Genomic DNA, 21,302 nt, shown 5'->3' with positions numbered 1-21,302 from the left:
GTTTTTTTAATTACAAGAATTTATTGCAAAGTAACTTGGATTAGAACTAATGCCATAGACTGATATAAAAACATAGTAAGATAGTAACATGTTACATTATTGTTTTATATCTCAACAATCAACATGTAGTTTTTGTTCTTTTTAAATTAAATTATTTTCTCTATTTTAATTATTTTTCTTGTATTTTTAATTTTTTGGTTTTATTATGTGAGTTTTACATAATGTTCTTTTTTGTTAAAATCAAAGTTCTGTGACTATATATTTTAAATTTAAATATAAAATAATTCCACTCTCTTGTACATAATTCATAATTTATTTGATTAAATTAATTTAATTTTATTTTATTTTTAATTAAATTTAATTAAAATTCATGATTTGTGAATTTTAATTATAAAATAAAATTAAAAAGTTTTTAAAATTAAAATAAAATTAAAAAGTTTTTTTTATTTTTTAAAAAAGATTTATTTTATATCATTATGTTTAAAAAATCTATTGTATTAAAAATTTTTCTTTTTTTTCTAAAATTTTTTTCAATAATTGTTAAAATTAGTTTTAGTTTATGCTATATATTTGTATGGCGTACTAATAAATATCTAAAATATAAATAAGTTATTTAGTTTAGCCTGTTTTTCCCCTTAAAAAATGGACATTTGCAGAAATTTGATGACATTCCCATATGAAATACTATCGATTATACGGTGCTATGTATTGATATACATATTATTAATATTAATATTGATATTAAGTTGTTTGTCAATATATATTGCTAGATGTTAGTCTCCTGAACCGCTGTTATCTAAATCATTGTTAGTTTTTAAGAAACCTTAAAATGGAAATTGTTGCTTTTTTTGTTGGAAGTTATTGGTTCTTAATTGCTAAGAAATTCACTCACTACTGTTAGTAAGTAAACAACTAACATTAAAAAAAAAAAAAAAGTTAATGAAACAAGTATTTTAGTTACACAACAAATCTGGAAAGCTGGCTAAACATGTTTTAATAAAGTGTTGACCTTTGTAAGCCAAGCATGCAAAAAATCAATATTTTTGGATTTTGCATCAGTAGTGTTGATTTAGTTTGTGATTACATAACCACAAGCATTACATCCATGTTAAAGGCAGCTGTTGTTATAAATAAATTTCTTACCATTTATGAACATTTAATTGTTGGGAACAACAACTTGTTTACTTAAATAAGTTGTGGATTTTGTATTACTAAATATTTGTTTATAATGTTTACTAAAATAAATTGTTTACTTGAGGAGACTGAAAAAAATGATAGATTTGTTTGATCATAAAAAAAATTTTGTTTTTAGGTTTATATTTAAAAACTCTGTTTCAAAGAACCAGAAAAAATTAACACAGTAGTAAATGCAAATCAATACCACTGTTCATAGTGTTTAATTAGTTGTCAAATAATGCCAGCTAAGCTCAAACAAAAAGGAACAAATGACATTTTTTTAATATTAATAATGGAACAGTTGCATTGAATAAAGTTGTAAAATTCTTAAAGCTAAATAATCATCAGCACTGTGATGCTTAACAATTTTCTCCTCACAATAGACTTTATGATTACAGCATATTAAGAATGACTGATCACGTCATTTTTAAAATGCTGTCATATTAAGATTGGCGTATAACATAATATACCATTATAATATAAAAGTTATTTTATATTACAAAGTAATATTATATCATATGGTAGACTGTACACCATAGATAAAGACATTTGAAAAAATGGCATGCTATAACTTTTTTTAAATTAAAGTTTGAAGTGATTTCTGAAAATGTTGCAAATTCTGCAATTTAATCATTACTTATATTTGTTGCCTGATCTGTAAACTAGTTACCAAAACTAAAAATTGTATTTAACTTAACTAAAACAACCGTAACTAAGATTAGTCAAGTAGTTTTTTAGTTCAACTAAAATTAGTCATCTAATATTTTAATTAGCTAATTTTAGCTAATTACTAGTTTTAGACAATTAACATTTTAGTTAGCTAAAATTTGTCAACTAACTTCTTTAAAGGAAAATTCTTTTATAAAACATACGCTATATTTTGTGCGCATTTTCTATACTTAACACCACATGATTTTATGTTATTTTTATTTCAATGATTCAATTCATTTTTTCAGATGTTCAAAAAAAGCACACTTAAGTTATTTACTAAAAAGCAGTGGTGTACCCTCCGGTTTTTTGCAGTCACCCTGCGGGCGACTGAAACAGTTATTATTTCTCATTTGAGTTCTCCACTATGATAATCACGTGCATCTTAATAATGTTTTTCCCAATGCTTTTATTAACTCCTCATCTGTTATCTGTCTGTTAACATCAAATCTTGCAATCAATTTTTGAGTCACTTCCTGATGATAGATTTTCTTCAAATTTTGCATACATACTCTTTCTTGATGACAATACAATATTCAATAATTAGTTTTGCAATAAGTCAATTAATAAAAACAGTATAGTTGCATTTCGAAATATTAAACTGCGTGTTGGCTTCTTTTTATTAGGTTTGGTGAAATAACAATTAGTTAGTAAAGTAGTTTAACAATGAGTACACTTCATATATTACATTGCATATTACTTGCATATATTTACATTGTTAAGCTACTTTAAATACTTTGTTAAAGTTTTCTTTTAAATAATCGCAATGAAGAAAATCTTCATAGATCAAATATGGTTTTATTAATAAACACACTTTTGTAAGTAACAAACCGTCTGGTCATCCTGTAGGGCTACTGACAGGCATTTTTTTTAAACTTCAGTCGCCCTTGAAGAAAACAAGTCATCTTGTGCCACCGGACGACCATGAGGGTACACCCCTGCTAAAAAGAGAATATACTATAATGTAATCAAATAAATTATAGCAAGATAATGATTAACAAACGACTTGCAAATTGTATGAATCAGGAAAAAAATGATGCTGATGTTCGAGGAAAAAAACAAGACAAATAAGAATTTTGGAGCACTTAGGAACAGTCACAGCAAATAGATGAGATTTCAAAGTTTTGTACAATCATAGACCAATCAATTGAGTCACTTGATCTCAAACAATATGCAGGATGACAAAGATATTTTAAAACACGTGCGCTCTATGTATGCTAAAGCTAACCTCATCCATAGAAAGTTCAGCTCTACACAAATACAAACAAAGATCATGTTATTTAATGCCTTTTGCAGCCCAATCTATGGATGTCAGTTGTGGTATCTTTGGAGAAAAGACTCATTCCATCGCCTATGTGTTGCATATAATGCACTTCGCTTGATATTAAACAAGCCACCATGGAACATTCTAGTGAATTATTTGTGAAACATGTTGCCCATTCAGTTAATGTTGTTATTCGCAAACAACAATACTCCTCACTGTTACTTCTGCAGAATAGTGAGAACCTCATCATAAAAGCTTTTGTTAACTCAGACAGGTTCTTGCAGTCTCCACTGATGTTTAAATGGAGAGCTGAGTTATATTTATAACACTTTAATTTTTTATCTTTATTTATTTATTTTTTTTCTTGGGTTTTGTTTATATTCAAGTGTTAGACTTTGTTTTATTCTAATCCACTTTATTTTACCCATTGTATATTTATTATATTGGGCCTTGAGCCTGTCAATAAATTTGATTGATTGATTAATAGACCTACACAAAACGGCAGATTCATAAAATTGATGCATGCACAATTTTAGAAGAAAGATAAAAAAAGTGAACATATATAACTTTGTAAAGGCATATTTCACTAAGAAAAAAAAATTCTTCTGATCTCAACATTATTTCTTTAAATGAAATTTTCATGAAATTTTATTCAAAACCCTAGCCATTATTAACCATTTATCATTATTTCTTGATAGCTCCTAATTATGTTAAAAATTATGCAATAAGACATTCTAATTAAAAACTGTGATTCTTTTATTAGTTATATAAACTATAATATTTCATAAGCAAGCGATAACTATAACATTTATTAAACATGCGGTATTGGTGTAGTGGTGTAGTGGCATATGCGGTAGTGGTGTAGTGGTAAAGCGCTCGCTTCATAAGCGAGAGGTTCCAAGTTCGATTCCCACCACGTCCCTGGTAGTACCGCGCTCAACTTGTTTCTCCGCGCAGCGGCCTTGTTCGTCAAGGTTCGTGTTTCAGAGCTATAGAGTTGAGAGAGGGTTATTAACCACTAATAAGTAGCCTCCTCAAATTGTTTCATAGCGTATTTATAGCATAGCAAGGTCAATTCATCCAAATTTTAATAATTCATTCAAAGTTAACAACTTTTTTTTGTTGTTCTTCACTTACTTTTCAAATCAAGTTCTTTGGCGTGATTATTATAATGTTGTTATGTTTTAAAAAACTTTTATAGTATATTTTAGTATTTAAAATATTTTATTTTGTTATTGTCATAACAAATTTTATCATAATAATTATCATCATAATTGTCATAACAAATTTTATGACAAAACAGCAAGACAATAAGTAATAAAGAATTGTTTTAATTTAATTTAATATTAAATTGTTTTAAATTGAGTTTGGGCAGAAATTTGGGGACCCATACCAGTATACTGGTATCAAAATTGGCCTGCATATGTCGCTGTATATATGTATATATATATATATATATATATATATATGTATATATATATATATATATATATATATATATATATATATATATATATATATATATATATATATACATACATATATACAGCGACATCTTTTTTGAATATATACATATTAAAATACATATAAAAATTGATTTTTCAGGAATAAAAATAAAGTGTTTTCACAACTTTTTATATATATATACATATACATATATATATATATATATATATATATATATATATATATATATATATATATATATATATATATATATATATATACATATATATATATATATATATATATATATATATATATATATATATATATATATATATATATATATATATATATATATATATATATATATATACATTCTCTATATCTTTAATGTTGTCTAAATAAAAAAACTCTACTACTTGAGTTTGCCTTTTATTAAAATATAAGTTAAAAAGTTGTGAAAACACTTTTTATTCCATCAATTTTATTTTTATTCCTGAAAAATCAATTTTTATATGTATTTTAATATGTATATATTCAAAAAAGATGTCGCTGTATATATGTATATGTATATATATATATATATATATATATATATATATATATATATATATATATATATATATATATATATATATATATTTATATATATATATATATATATATATATATATAATAAAATTGGATGACATGGTCTTATTTATATCATGAAAAATTAAAGGCCATGTCAACTGAGATGGCCTTTAGTTTTTCATGCTGCAAATAAGGCCATGGCTACCAATAGTAGTTAAATGGCTTTTTAATATATGGTTTTGCTTTCATGAGGGAATGAAAAGTTTGGAACAATCTTGTATACATTTGATTTATTGTTTATGTTGTTATTTTAGCATTGCCTTCTCGTACAAGAAGACCTCAAACATGCTCAGTATTTGATAATTTTAGAGATTTTAAAAAAGAAGCAGGTCACTTAGCATTCATTAAATAAATTAATTCTAGTAAATATTTTTTATTAAGTGAATTTATATACAAAAATTTAAAATTTTTTAAATATATTTTATACTTTTATATATTAATTATGTATATAAGATATTAAAAACATTTAATATATTAAATAAAATTATTTATGCTTTAGATGAGCAAGAGCAGTTACTGATACATTCTCGAGGAGTTCCGCCTAATAAAAAAACAAAACGTTTGCATGAGTTGTTCAAACCACCAAGAGATATTATTTATGTGGGAAACTTTCAAGCGGTAAACAAAATTAGTTACTAGAGTTACTTATATGGCATTATATTTTTGTTGTTTAATTTATTATCTGCATATATATATATATATATATATATATGTGTGTGTATATATATATATACATATATGTGTATATATATATATATATGTGTGTATATGTATATATATATATATATATATATATATATATATATATATATATATATATATATATATATATAATTTCTGATTTTTCCAAAAAGTTCAGTAATGAAAAAATGTTGTTCATCTTTGAAGCCTAATATTCTAAAACAGACAACCTTTTTAATTTTTTTTCAAAACTTTACCTACCTTTACTAACATTAGTTAGTTTTATGTCTTTAGTTAATACACCCTTTTAATTGCTCATCATTATTAAATTTTTTTGTTTAAATTTGTTAACCATTAGAAGAGTAAATATAATATCCATTAAAATATGTTTTTTATAATCCATTAGAAATGTAAATATGATATAATATTAATATTTAGACGTATAATATTTTACAATATCCATACAAAATGCATTCATTGCAACTCATTTAATATATAAACGAAAGTCATGTAAATGGCATATTACATGACTTTTGATTATATATTAGATAATACAGTAATACCATACATCAAATCAAGTTTTTAAGTTTTTAAATAAATATTTAAAAACTTTATTTTGCTTAGTGTATCAAAAAATAAACAAAAAATAAACAATAATGATTTTTTTTTTTTTACAAATCAAACTTGATCTACAGGCATCAGGTTCCATTAACTTCACTTTTACTTGAAGTTATATAAGTATAAGTGTTTGATTCTTTTTAAGTAAAAAGAGCGCCTTCAAACTCCTGAAATATATTTTGAAGATCATGAAATATGTTTTAAAGATCATGTGTGTATATATGTATACATGTATACACACACACATACACACACACACACACACACACACAAATATATGTGTATTTTCAAGTTATTCTTAAACATTTGTGAATTAATTGACTAATATTTTAAGAGTAACTGATGTTTTAAGTCAAGCAATATTACTTAATAGTTATGTTTTTTGTTACAAATAAATTTTATTTAATAGAAAACTTAACAGTTGATCAAAATCATTTATATAAACTAAATCAGGTCATATTTAATAAACTTTTCAAAATGTTATTTTTTAACAAAAAAAAAACCCTCCTTTTTAAGAAGTGTAGTTCTGTCTTTTTGAGTAATCTTAACTATCCCAGTCTGGAACTCCCTGGAATGCAGGGTGTTGCATCCAAGCTTCACCATCAACTTGAACAGGAACTGCTGCATCAGTTATTGTAATTTTTATGCTGTGGCACTAATAATGCAAAATATTTTAATATTATCCTATTTATTATTCATAATGCATTATTTTGCACTGTCAAACTTAATTATGTTAATACCTTACTTCAACTATTGTAATCGTTTCAGTTATGGTTCACAATACAAAAGGTATAAAAACATTAAATTATAACATACATTACCATGAACAAGATCATGAGGTATCTGCATAATTACATTTTTTTGCTTCATCACACAGAAAGAGTCCTTGTTATGGTGTTATGCTTTGCAGATGTAAATTTTTCAACAATGTAGCTGGCTCATACAATGCTACTTGCATCTCTTTCACTTGGAGCTTATGTAGCATGTGTTTATAATGTTATAAACACATGCTACATAAAAAATGTTATAAAACTACATTAAATTATGCCAATAGTTTTCGTTAACTTTGTGAAAATATCTGAAGAAAATCATGATATGCTTGTAAAGTTCATGAAACAATCTATTTCAGCAAACACTTTTACTTGGCCATACAAAGAAGATATTTTCTGGGTTGTAACTCACATTTTATGCAAAATTTATCTTAAAAAGTTCATTTAATAACAGATAGTTGTGATCATCTATTATTTAACTATCATCTCAAGAAAGAACTAAAATATTGTTCTTGTATCATATATAATAATTTAGAAGTGTAATAACACCATAATTACAACATAAAAAAGTTATAAATTTTATTTATTTGTTTTAAACTTTTATTACTTATTTAACTAAAATTTATATATATATATATATTTATATATATATATATATATATATATATATATATATACATATATACATATATATATATATATATATATATATATATATATATATATATATATATATATATATATATATATATATATATATATATATATATATATATATATATATATATATATATGTATATATATATATATATATATATATATATATATATAAAGTTTGTCAGGGTTATTTTGTGAGGAAACAATGCACTTGTAAATTACATTTTTCGAAAGGCATTTTCCATTTAGAGGGCAATCTATTTTTTGTTTACAATTACAATAATCAATGTTTTTTTCTTTTGTATGTTCATTTTTATTAATTAACGCGTAGTTGTGGCCTTTTATAATTCTTTCTAAATTTTTTGTACAACTATAACTTACTTTAATGGTATTTCTGTTAAAAATCTTATGTAATTTATTAGAGGGAGGAAAATGTTTGTCTACTAATTCTAGAAAAATTTTACCTATATTTGTTGAAACATTTTTGCTGTACGGGGGTTGAACCAAATTATGTTTCTATTTCTATTACGCTTTTTTGCAATTTTCTTTTCAATTTTTAGCTCGAAATTTGAAAAAAGTTAATTTAATATGCTAATATTGTGAAAGTGATACAAGTGAAAGTGAAGAAACTGCGTTCGATTTTGAAATTGAAGATATTTTGGGCTAATTTATTTAAAATATTTATAAATAATTTACAACTATATATATTCCTTTTGTATGATAAAAATAATACTATATGATTTCTTTATATTTTATTTTCGCTTTTATACTTGCGCTATATTTAATACATTTAAATATATTTTACAGCAATAAACCTGGTATAAAAAATAATACTGCATATAGTGAGTGACCGGGGCCCCGGCCCCAGCTAAAAATGAGACTTTTTTCAAACCCAACCCTGGCCTTGGCTAAACTATAAGATTTAGCAGGGGTTGATAGCCAGGGCTAGAAAAAAATTTACAATACTTTATATATTATAATTTTATGCTTACATTTACTATTTATTAAATACTGGCATATGTTTATATATTTTCAAACTCTGATTTATTTCCAACAAGATTGAAAGCAATCACTATTAAGTTATGAGTTACTTTAAAATAGAGAATAAGTAAAAATACTAGGAAATGGTTAATTGAAGACTTGAAAAGTTGTATGTTGTATATAAAAGAAAAAAATGAAGATGGCTAATAGTTATAAGGTTTTTTTGATATGCTAGGGGAAAAAATGGATTAATAAAAGTTTTTATAGCATGAAACGACAGATACATAAAAGGGTGCAACTTGTTGAATAAGAAACAAGCAAGAATAAGTTTTGGTTTATCGTAATAGCTTGATAGCTTGTTTGAGCATTGACCATGATTGTATTTGTAGAAAAAAGAAAGAAATGCAACCTTACAACAATGGGAGTGTGGCTCAGGCTCGGGAGATAAAGCAGGTTTAATTTAGCATTTATTTTGTTTTTTTAAGTTAATTCTCCTCCCCAAGGCTGAAAATGCCACTACAGATGAGGAGGCTACTTAATTGTGGTTATAGCCCTCTCTCAACTATATAACTCCCAAACATTAACCTTGACAACCAAAGCTGCTGCGCAGAGAACAAATTGAGTGCAGTACTACCAGGGGCGTGGTGGGGATTGAACTCGGTACCTCTTGCTTATGACGCGAGTGCTCTACCTCTACACCATGACCGCATTACATTTACAATGTGCTTTTAAACTTTGTCTGAGAGTAAGAAGGTTGTTATTCATCAATATAGGAATACCAACATTATTGCAATATTTTTTTGCAGTAAATAAATGTTTTGTTGTCTAACAAAATTTGTGGATTTTAAGTCCAGAATTTAAATCCATAAGCCACAGCAAGCCTTAGGCTGTTACAGAAGAGTGATCAGATTAAAAATCAGCTGCTTGTTCTAGGCAATCAAAAAGTGAAGATTTTTTGTCAAGACAAGAGTATAAAGTTGAGTTGTTAACAAATAGAGCCACTTTAGATGTTACATTTTTATGAAGATTGTTATTAAACATAAGATACATAAGATAAGAAACAATACAGGAGCAAAGATTTAAGGGTACCACAAGATACCTTGTGATACCCTTAAAGTTACTTGAAATAAAGAAGAGTGTAGGCATTCAAGAATAACTTTATTACTGCAGTTAGTAAGAAATAATTTAATAATCTCAAAACCTTTATATAAAGAAATGTAGAATAGTTGGAGAGGTCAAAGTGTTTTCTAGAGTTTTGAAAAATTGGAACCACTTATTTAGCACTTTTAAAAAAAAAATATTATTGAATGTTATATAATTAATAAGATTAAATGTTAGACTTACTTTAGTTAATGACATTGTGACAGACTAACCAAAAGTCTCTAGAACCTAACATCTGATATAAGATACAAGAGTTAGTAAACTGAGAATAACAGAGCCTAACATCAGGTGGGACCTTTTTACATTGGCCTCTTGGAATAATAAAATGACATTTGTTCTCAAGACAGATGTTGTTATAAAAAAGGTGAAATAAATGGTTAATAAAGCAACTGCTCAATATGGTGAAAAAATATAATTGTTATTATATCTTTATAGCTTAGAGATATCACGGTTAAATTTTTAAAATTTAATTTAATTTACAAAGCTCGAGAAAAACGAATTAACTAAAGAAGCGCAATAAAAAATGTTATAATTTATTCCATTATTTTAATAAATATATTAATACTCAAATAGATCTTGCAAAATTGCTACATTCATTGCGAAATTTATAAAGCAAACGTCAAGATACTTGAATAAAGAAACATGATGGTTGCGAAGGTTTTTTTTCTGCCTTTTTTTGGTTTGCTTGCAAATTATTGGTTTGACTATATCTGGAATGAAACACAACAAAAATCCGATTATACAACTGATAAAACTGGACAATAAATAAATAAAGTCTGAATAAAAATCGAGAAACAAAACCAAAACAAAAGCATAATAAGAAAAGCTCACAAAGTAGAGCGCACACAAATAACTCTGAGCAAAAGATAAAAACTGCAGTGTAACTTCGAAAAACTATTACAAAGACTATTCGAAGTTTAATTATCAAAGTCTTTTTAAATGACTTGTCACTCCTACCTGTTAATAAAGCCATTGTAGAAATTTTTATATATGATGGCATTTTCATTCACAAAGAAGAAGAGAAATGAATGAACTTTTATAATATGATTAAGATCATTCATTTTTATAAAATAACAATGTGATGTAAAAGTTTTTTATATATTGTTGTTTTATTAGAACGATTGATGTGGCAATAAAGAAAAATGTGTTACGGTGTGGCTATAAAGAAAAACGACTTATTTTAAAATTTGAATATAGTTTTTTTATTTATTATTTAATTAATTACTAAATTATTAAATTAAAATTAAACATAAAAAAATTATTAAAAAAAAAATGTTTTTTTAAATAATTTTTTTAAAATTAAAAGTTTTTTTTTTTGCGAGTCTGTCTTTTTATATCGCTAATAAAAGAGTTAAAAATACAATTAAAATTTTTACTATGCTAGGCATAAAGAATCAACAAAATAAAATTTCAAAATGAAAAAAAATTTCATCAAAACATAATAATTTTAATTTTTCAAAAAAGCTTGTGCAAGACGGGCTAGACCCACATAGCTTGCAAAGATGGGTTTTGGCAGGCTATTTATAGCTTGTGCACTCATTTACTCAGTCAAAGCCTGAATTAGTGTGCTGAATCTAGTGCCAAATTTAATTTCCAGTTTGTATAAATATGTTTTTTTTTTTGAAGAATATAAAGGTATAAATTACTTTTTTAAATTGATTGACATAATTATGTTTTATTTGTATTTTTTTCATTTAGGCTAGAAATTTCAGCAAAAGTTGCTGTAGATGGCTTCTTGTTAACGTACAAAATAGCACTGAATTTGCATGCCAGATTATGAATCGTGATGTGTGGTCAAATAAACTTGTTCGGGAAATACTTAAAGAAAACTTTGTTTTGTGGCAGGTGTGGTTATTTTAATATCAGTTTTGTATATATAGGTATATTATTATTATTTATATAAATTTTAAAAGTAATATTAATTTTGAAAAAAAATTGTTATTATTGGTTTTATTACATAAAAAATTACGTTTTTTAACAAAAAATGAAAAAAATCCATTTTTATGTTTTTTTATGATAATTTTTATAAGTTAAAATTTTTTTCAAAATGAATATTATTTTTGAAATTTTTATATAATTTTGCTTCATTTGAGTACCAGGTTGACATATTTTTGAAAAACTTTTTTTTTGAAAATATTAAGGACCCATTAAATATTTAGGACCCATTAAATATTTGAGGGTCTTGAGGTACCCCTTGAAATATTTTTTATTCAAAAAAATTTTAAATCTAGTGTTTCTGTATTAGATAGAACACATTTATGGGGTGGAAGCAGATTATTTTCGAAAGTGTTGTTTTTTGGGACAGCCTAATATACAGTACTGTGAATGAGTTTTAGACCACTTGTATAATTAGACGTATTTACAATTTTTACATTAGCAGTAAGCGAAAGTCCTCATCAGTCTACATCATCAGTAAGTGAAAGTCCACACCCGTCTAAATCAGTAGTAAATGAAAGTCCTCTTCAGCCTACATCAGCAATAAGTAAAAGTCCTCATCAGTCTACATTAGCTGAAAGCGAAAACGATGTATACGCAGTTCCTTTAACTTCAGTTCTTGGAAAAAGAAAAAAAAACAAAGTCACACCAGCACAAATACCAATCAAAAATGTAGATGACCTACGAAATAAAACAACAGAAAAGTATGAGATATTTTTTCCCGATTTTTTTTATTCGTCATCAAAACAAGGTTGGTTTTGTAAAGTTTGCATATCGTTTGCCCCTGGAAAAAAAAGTAATCGTGCATTTATTGAAAACCCTGGCAAATTTACAGATCACCCCTCGGAGCGTGTGAAAGATCACTTAAATACACATAGGCATACTATAGCTTTAAAAAATAAACAAGCTTTTGATGAAATATCTAAGCAAGACTCGAGTATCTGGAAAATGCTGCGTGAAAATACTCTTGCAAAAGAAACATTAAAAACAAGTAACTCTCGCTTCGTTATTAAAACCTTCTTTAGAGTCATGCATTTGTTAATCAGGAAAAACTGGGCACATACTCATAATTTTTCAGACATTATTGAACTTATTGCTGCGTGTGGTTGTAAGGAAGTTAAGGCGCACGTTTTGTCTGGCCCAGCAAACGCAATATATATGTCTCCAAAATATATTGCAAAGTATATAAACATTATCTTTGATTTTGTCAAAAATCCTTTACTCCAGTCACTTAGAAGAGGTGGGAGTTTTTCTTTTTATTCGGATGAAACTTCTGACATTACTTCGATTGAACAGTTAACTATACATGCCACTTTAGAACACAACGGCATCGTTAAAGAACATTTTATAGGGATAGTTCCTTTAAGTAAGCTCACCGGTTCTAGTCTATCAGCTCCAAATGTTTTTGATGTTATTCAAAATTTTTTTAGAGCTAACAATATCTCATTTAAAAATGCTCGCTTTGCTTGTATGGACACAACAAGCGTCAATTCTGGTGTAAAAGGAGGTTTAAAAACTTACATTGAAGATGCTGTGCCACTGTGTGTTTGGATTGGGTGTACAAGTCACAAACTTGCGTTATGTTTTAAACATATTTTGAAAGACTTTCCTTCTATTATGGAGGTAGATATTTTTTTACTTAACCTATGGAAGTTTTTTAAATACCGCACACTAGCCATGCATTTGTTGCAAGAATGCTCCGAAATCTATGGAGAACTAGAATCCATAGTTCCAGTGTGTCCAAGTGTAACTTGTTGGATTGCACAGGATTGAGCTTGTTTAGTTGTGTTCAAAGGTTATAAACCAATTTTACAAGCTTTGTCAACATTTTACACCGAACGAAAAGAAGCAGAAGCACTCGGGCTATTTATACAAGCGAGTTCACAATCTAACATTGCAACAATATTAATCCTCTTAGATGTGTTTGAAGCGATTCGCCCACTTGTGCTAGCACTACAAAGTTCCCAAGTAGGAATTAGTCTCAGCGACATTCCAACTTATGTCAATCAAGCAAATCATAGTTTAAATGATTTTGTTTCGGGTACTCGACGAAAGTATTTCACGGAAAAAAATTTTATTGAAATGAAATCAGCGACTGATGAAATAATTTTTTTGTTACCAGCCACAAGCCGATTTAAAAAAAATAAAAACTTTGACCTAAGTGAGTTTGAGTTAAACATTTTTAGATCTTTTGTAAATAGTTTTAAAAGTGAACTAAAAAACACTTTCCCGCAAATGAAATTTTGGCAATCGCTTTCGATTTTTGACCCAAGACAATTGCCTAAAACACTCAGCCAACTTTCTAGTTATGGTGAAGAAAGCTTAGAGCAACTTATAGCTCACTATGGCAAACCAAAAAGCAGTAACAAATTTGGAGCATTACACGTTCAAGTTCATGATATCTCAGAAACTGAGACAAAAACCGAATTTGAAAGTTTCAAAATTATGTTATTTAATAAACGCCGAGAATGGGAAAACAGTTTCGATATACGTATATCGAAAGAAAAAGATCAAGAGATAGTAAAAAATTTAATTAAGTCAAGAAACAATTTTACGCCTCAAGAGTTATGGAAAGTGATTAATAATGACCCTGTTTTGATAAGTGTTTATGCTAATTGTATGTTTTTGACTAAGTTACTCCTTATATTTCCTTTGAGTGTAGCTTGCGTTGAAAGATTTTTTTCAAAATTAAAAATAGTTAAAAACCGTCTTCGAAATCAGCTAAGCCAAAGCACATTAGAAAGCTTGATGATGATTGCAATAGAAGGTCCGAAGGAGTGTTTTGACGACGATTTGTTAGAGTACTTTGTCGACGAGTTAAAACGTAAAAATCCAAATATGAGAATTATGTTGTAAATTGATAGTTTACAACGTAAATCTCATATTTTAATTTTTTTATTTGAGACTACAGACTATTGGTGAATATTTATTGTTTGTAATTTTTTTCACGAAATATTCACGGTGATTTATTTGTATTCCAACTGTGTTTTTACAATTTTTGTTTGTTGCTATTTAAACTAATCTAAAAGTTCTGTTGTACAAATTTAAATTTTATACTTATAATAAAAAAAAGTAAAGGAATAAGAAAGAGTTCTGTATTTACAGCCATACAAGGTTATTGTAATTAATCTAAGAAACTTTTGAAATGATGGAGCTTTTTTTTTTTTTTTTTTACTCGCCAGCCGAGCCGACATCAGCCTAAATTCCCAATCTGATGGAAACGCGGTATAAATTTTATTCCTGGGTAACACTCTGTATATATATATATATATATACATATATATATACATATATATATATATATATATATATATATATATATATATATATATATATATATATATATATATATATATATATAATACACACACATAGTGTATATTAAATATATATATATATATATATATATATATATATATATATATATATATATATATATTTATATACAGAGTGGGGACTACAAATGTCCCATAGTTTTTGTGTTAGAAAAACTAGAGGATTGTTTTGATTTATAAAAAAATACATTTTCAGAAAGTTACATTAATATATAATGCAAAAAAATTAATTGATTTCAAATCTTTCTCCTTTTTCTTTGGTGGATCTATGAACTCTCTCATTATCATGACAGCTGGCATGGAGAAGATTGTCAGGAATTTTATCCCAAGTTTTAACTAAAAGAACATTTTTTAGTTTTTCCAACATGTAACCCCATGCAAAGAAATCCAATGAGTTCAAATCTGGACTGCTGGCGGGCCATTCTGACACTGGAATGAAGCAAGGCAAATTTTTCTTACAACATACTTGAATGGTTTTTGGTTTTTATGTGGGGACTGAATCTTGCTGGAAAATATATGGATGATAAATATTTTATCTGCATTGAAGTTTCAAAGACTTCAAAATATCATGATGCATTATGTGGGATCTCTTGCAAACTAATTCCACAAACTCCATAAACTGTCATTTTGTTTGTAATTAGCTCAAACATTTGTAGGTAGCTCAAACACAAATAGTTTTTCATCAGAAAAAATTATTGATAGGCCACCATGCTGTTTTTTTTTCTATTTTGCATCTCTTAACATGCTCAAGCTTAATTCTATTTGCCGGACCAGCAGATAATTTTTTTATAAGCTTTCATACCTAGGTCTGTTTTAATCAAATTATATTAATCAAATTTCTGATGGTTTTGCAATTCTTTTGCAATAGTTTTCCTGGTCAAGTAGGGTTTTGTCTAATTCTTTCAAGAATAACCTAATTTTAATTTTTAGTACAAACCACTCTTTTTCTCCAGTTTCCTTAAAATGTTGTATAATATGGTATACCAACTTGCTCCACTTCACTCCACATGTTTTCAATAGTTAACAATTTCAGTTGCTATAAATTTTCTTATATAGAGACAATCTCATTTTTCGCGTTTTCTAACTCTGATTTTTTTTACCGTTTTGAATGTTCTGAAAAAAAAACTATATGTTTCTGAAAGCTAATAATTACAGTTATTAGATATGCAAAAAGCAGTTTCATTGGAATTGAGGTTTACTATTAACAGTTCTCTAAAGTCAGGGGACCCTGTATATATATGTATACATTATTATATTATTATTTATTATACACACATATAGCATATATTATATATATATATATATATATATATATATATATATATATATATATATATATATATATATTTATATATATATATATATATATATATATTTTGATCAAAACAAAAGTCAGTTAATTACTGCTAATAACAGTAATATATCAACAATACTTCAACATTGTTGATATTTTATATTGATGAATGGCAGTTCTCTTAATAATAATTTTCATTTTTGAATTTAAAATAAAATTCTTATTAGTTAACAAATGTTTATAAATATGTTGATTTTTGTGCTGCTTCTAATATTCTACAACCCGTGTTTTTTTTTATATAAAATGCTTTTACAATGTAAAATTATTAGTAACTGTTAAGTTTTCTTCGCATACATAAAGGTATTAGACATACATAAAAATTTACACAAAACATTACAAAAAGTTTTACTGGAAATGATATTTTGGTTATAAATATATTAGATATATTATTGCTTATTTAGTAAACTGTTGTTTTGTTGTTTTGTATTTATTTGTTTATTTAATGGATGCATTTTGTTTACATAAAGAATTTTTCAAGTCACATATTTATAAAGTCTCTACTTTAGTTGTTTGCTATTTTTAATCAATAATGTTTTCTTGTATTTCTCTTATTATTTTTAGGTAGATTATGAAAGTGACGATGGAATGCATTACAGTAACTTTTACAATGTCCACACGTACCCTCATTTGGCTGTTATAGATCCTCGAACAGGTTGTTTTAAAATTTTATTAAAAAGAAGTTTAAAGTTCATTATTTTACTTTTTTATTTACTAATTGAAAAAGTGAATTTTCAGGGGAACGGCTTTTTGTTTGGAAGAATTTAGAAATGAAGCCTACACCTGATGATTTTATGGAACAAGGTTTATCTTTTTATTGAAATTATTTGTATATTTTGTTTTGATTGAAATTAGTAATTTTTTTGATAACCTAGTTTAAATTAGTTTTTGTTATTATTTACCCATTCAAATTCTAATACATTTTCAGTAGTGCTATTATTAAAAACATTTTAAAATAAATAACGAATAGGTGATAAATAGTTATCTGGAATGAGTTCCTTTTGAAATAGTTCGTTCATTTTTATTGCATGTGGACGATTATGTGGTTTTTACTAATAAACTATATTTAATGCACTGCAAAAATCATATTTATCTTTCTAAATTATTTGAAAAGTTTCAATTGTAAACCATGTCATAAAAAGAGCTCTTATGAAAACATGTATACAAGCTTTATGAAAATAATTTAAATGAAAGAAAGAGGTGCACAGTTATTCATTTTGTAGCTGAAGAAGCAAGCAAATTGACCATTTATGATATAATCAAGCATTATGAAATAGAATTGATGCAAATCAACAACCAGAAACAACAGCAGGCAAACTAGCTGTTGTTTTTGATAAACAAGGTTTGATTAATTGAGACAAACAATAAACAATAAAACTGGTTTACCATAAAGAAAGTTAGCTGAAATTCAATTGTCGTCAACTGTATGTTTCGATAGTTCTAAATCATGAAATAGGAATTAATTGTTCCAAAAAAACTAAATTACCAGATAGAAGTTTTGTTCAGATGGTGGAAGCGAGATGCAAATGTTATTTTATATGAATTACAATGATAGTGATTGGGTTTTGGATGGTGAATATTATTTCACATTTTCACATTTAACTAATAATGGAAATGGATTCTATTATACTGATGATAAAACAAATTCTCCTACATCAATAAAGTATTCAAAAACTTCTAAGTTTTAAGCTAAAGTACTAGTTTGGATTGCATTTTTGTGTAGAGGATTTGATGGTTCATTGGTTAGAGAAAGTGGTTTTGCTATTAACCAGTATAAGAAAGAATGTTTAGAATTTAGCTAGTGCACATTAAGCAAAAATGGTAATAGCTTATTTAGTTGTAAACAATGTTTCACTAAGAGTATGTTCAAGCAAAAAAATCCTCCTTAAGTGTAGACCTATTAAGGACTTCTGGTCTCAGTTAAATAGGAAAGTGTATGAAATACACTTTCCCTTTTAACTGAGACCAGAAAATAACTTGAAATGTAATTTTCCCTTTTAACAGCGACCAGAAATAACTATGAAAATAACTAGTGTACTTCAGGTGCTAATCAACTCAGAAGGAGAATTAATATCACATTTTTTGTATTATTTGTGTTGTAAAGCAAAATAAGAAATGTCCGACAAAAATAAAATTGGTTTTTTAAAAAAAAAATCATCTGCCTAAGAAAAATAAATTTCGAAAATTTAACATGGTAAAAGTGTATTTTTAAATATTTTCATTCTATGTATCTACTATACTCTAACCGGTGATAAGTGATTATCCAGTGATAAGTAATTATCCGGAATGAGTTTAAATTATCTGAAACCATAACATTTTAAAAAGTTTTAAAAATAAAAATGAAAATATTATATATCATATTTAATGATTATTTTATTTTTATACTCAATCGTCTTCTATAGTTCTTATTTGATGCACACAATCTAATCGAGACCTCACCCCTCTAACAAGCTTTTGTATGCTTTCCATATCAAATCAAGTTAAACATTTTCATTTACAGATTTTGTAAAATCTTTAATATTGAAATCAATTTTTTTTATATTTCATAAAAGTTATTTTGTTAAATATTTAGCAATGCAGTTTTTGTCAGATCATTCAAATTTATGCGAAAGTTTTGAATCCCCCTCAGAAAAAGAAGAAGGAATTATGGTAAGTTTCTTTTTTTTTTTCATTTCAAAATATTGCTTAAAATATTCTAATTATTGAAATTCCTAATAAACACATGCACACACTCCTGCTTAATAAACACACACAAGCATACACTTGTTCTTAATTGAAACACAAGCACACAACTATTCTTTTTTATGTTTTAATCAACTTTTTTTTTTAAACTTAAGGTAAAAAAACAACAGCAAATACAATTAAAGTTTATTTAAAAAAGTTGTCTTTGTTTTGAGTTTGTTTTGAATATTTAATAAGGCAAAATCTTGAATTAGAAAATTTAAATTTTTACGTTTTTAATGTTGATTTTTTATTTTTATCTTTTCTATGATGTTGCTAAGGTTTTTGACTACACTGCAGTTAAACATGCTAGTTTTGTTGCATATGGTTGGGTGCCTGATTTTAGGGCATTCCACAAAAATTAATACTTTGTAAACAATTTTAATGTAGTCCCTCCCAAAAATTTTGGCAGATTTTTGAAATTATAGTTAGGGGTCCCCCAAGGGTCATGAAAGTTTTTGAAATTGGGTTAAAACCGCATTGGCGCTTCTTAAGTTGGAAATATTTTTACAAATTAGGTCATGCAATATGGATTCATTGATCTGATATTTGTAGAACTAAAAAGCTGATAACTAGTAGAATATAGAATAATATTCTTGAAATGTATAATTTTTAACAAAATTGGTCAGTGTGAACAGAGATGGCAAACTGGAAAAAGAAACCAATTTGAAACAAGAATTTTTTTTTAACTTTGCTTGCAAGTGAAAGCTTAATTACTTAACATTGACATATTGTGACAGTCATATAACAGTTTAAGTGACACTAACAGTCAATGTTATACAATAAACATTAAATAATGATAAATAATTAGATATAATTGTATATTTGTCAGTTTAGTCAATGTCTACAACTCTACAGTTTACACTAAATGCTCTTTATTTCTACATGTCCAGAAGATTGTCACAATTGCATTTAAAAAATTCTTGTCTATACTTTTTTGCAACTTGCAGAAAATACTGTTTTTGTTTTTCACCTTTTGTCATTGCTGCATTAAAATTCTGGATAAGTGTAACACCATGTTTGGCCCTGTTATTGACACAAGCTATTTTTTCGACAAATGCAAATGCATTCTTGTTGGACTGGTTTTCTGAGCATTCTTCAAAATGAATATCAAGAAAACTATAATCAATGGTGGTAGTTCTGAAAAAGCTTCGAGATACTGATAATTCAGATGTTTTACGAGGTAGACTCTGAAGAGAATTGACCAAAACTGATCCTCAATCATCTTTTATTGTTGAGACAAGCAGTGCTTTCTCTTCACAAAATTGATTCTGAGTAAACAGAGCAAGAGTTATTAGCTCTTGACCTGATTACTATAAATGACACACCATCATCTTCAGACCTGTTTTCTGCAAGGCAACATCATCATAGTTGTATAACAGTTGGACAAGTGAAATGTCATTGAATTGTGCATCAACTGCTGTTCAGCATGAGAACCAAGATTGGAGATATACACTTACTAAAAATCTATTGAATCTCTGATTTTCCTGTAATTCACAAGCTGTTAGCTTTACAACGGTTTTGTTGCCATATATAAGCAATTTGATTTTCATTGTGTAGTTGGCCTTCGCCATCCATTGTGCTCTGTGGAGGGCACCAGGTTTTTGTATAGCTGCCAAACTGTTCAAATTCAATCTAATCATTAATGCTGCAAGTTGAAGAAATTCTAGATAATCATCTCATGGATGACCAAATTACAGCTGATCAGCAATGAACTCCCTCAATTAGTCACTTGCAGAGATGAAAGGTTTTGGTTGAGGATTTGGTTGATGGTGTACAAAGGTGGACCATTTCTCTTTGAACCTCTTAAAAATCAAATTGTAAGGTCCAGTTGATGAAGACACACTCCAAATGCATCGAACAAC

At 26.8% G+C, this 21,302-nt stretch overlaps 1 protein-coding gene across 1 annotated transcript in view; it reads left to right on the top strand.

Moving 5' to 3' along the window:
* The window catches only part of LOC100209250 (UBX domain-containing protein 7), a 38,574-nt gene that overhangs the window by 2,116 nt on the left and 15,156 nt on the right, over window positions 1–21,302 (top strand). The window contains exons 3-8 of the mRNA XM_065788696.1: window positions 5,482–5,556; window positions 5,727–5,845; window positions 11,794–11,940; window positions 17,281–17,371; window positions 17,455–17,520; window positions 19,289–19,365. Coding sequence (XP_065644768.1) covers window positions 5,482–5,556; window positions 5,727–5,845; window positions 11,794–11,940; window positions 17,281–17,371; window positions 17,455–17,520; window positions 19,289–19,365 — 575 coding nt within the window. The remainder of the gene's footprint in view (window positions 1–5,481; window positions 5,557–5,726; window positions 5,846–11,793; window positions 11,941–17,280; window positions 17,372–17,454; window positions 17,521–19,288; window positions 19,366–21,302) is intronic.

This window comes from Hydra vulgaris, chromosome 01, assembly GCF_038396675.1.
Source record: "Hydra vulgaris chromosome 01, alternate assembly HydraT2T_AEP".
NCBI lineage: Eukaryota > Metazoa > Cnidaria > Hydrozoa > Anthoathecata > Hydridae > Hydra > Hydra vulgaris.
The sequence above is the reverse complement of the archived record's forward strand: the minus strand, read 5'-3'. Positions and strand labels throughout refer to the sequence as shown.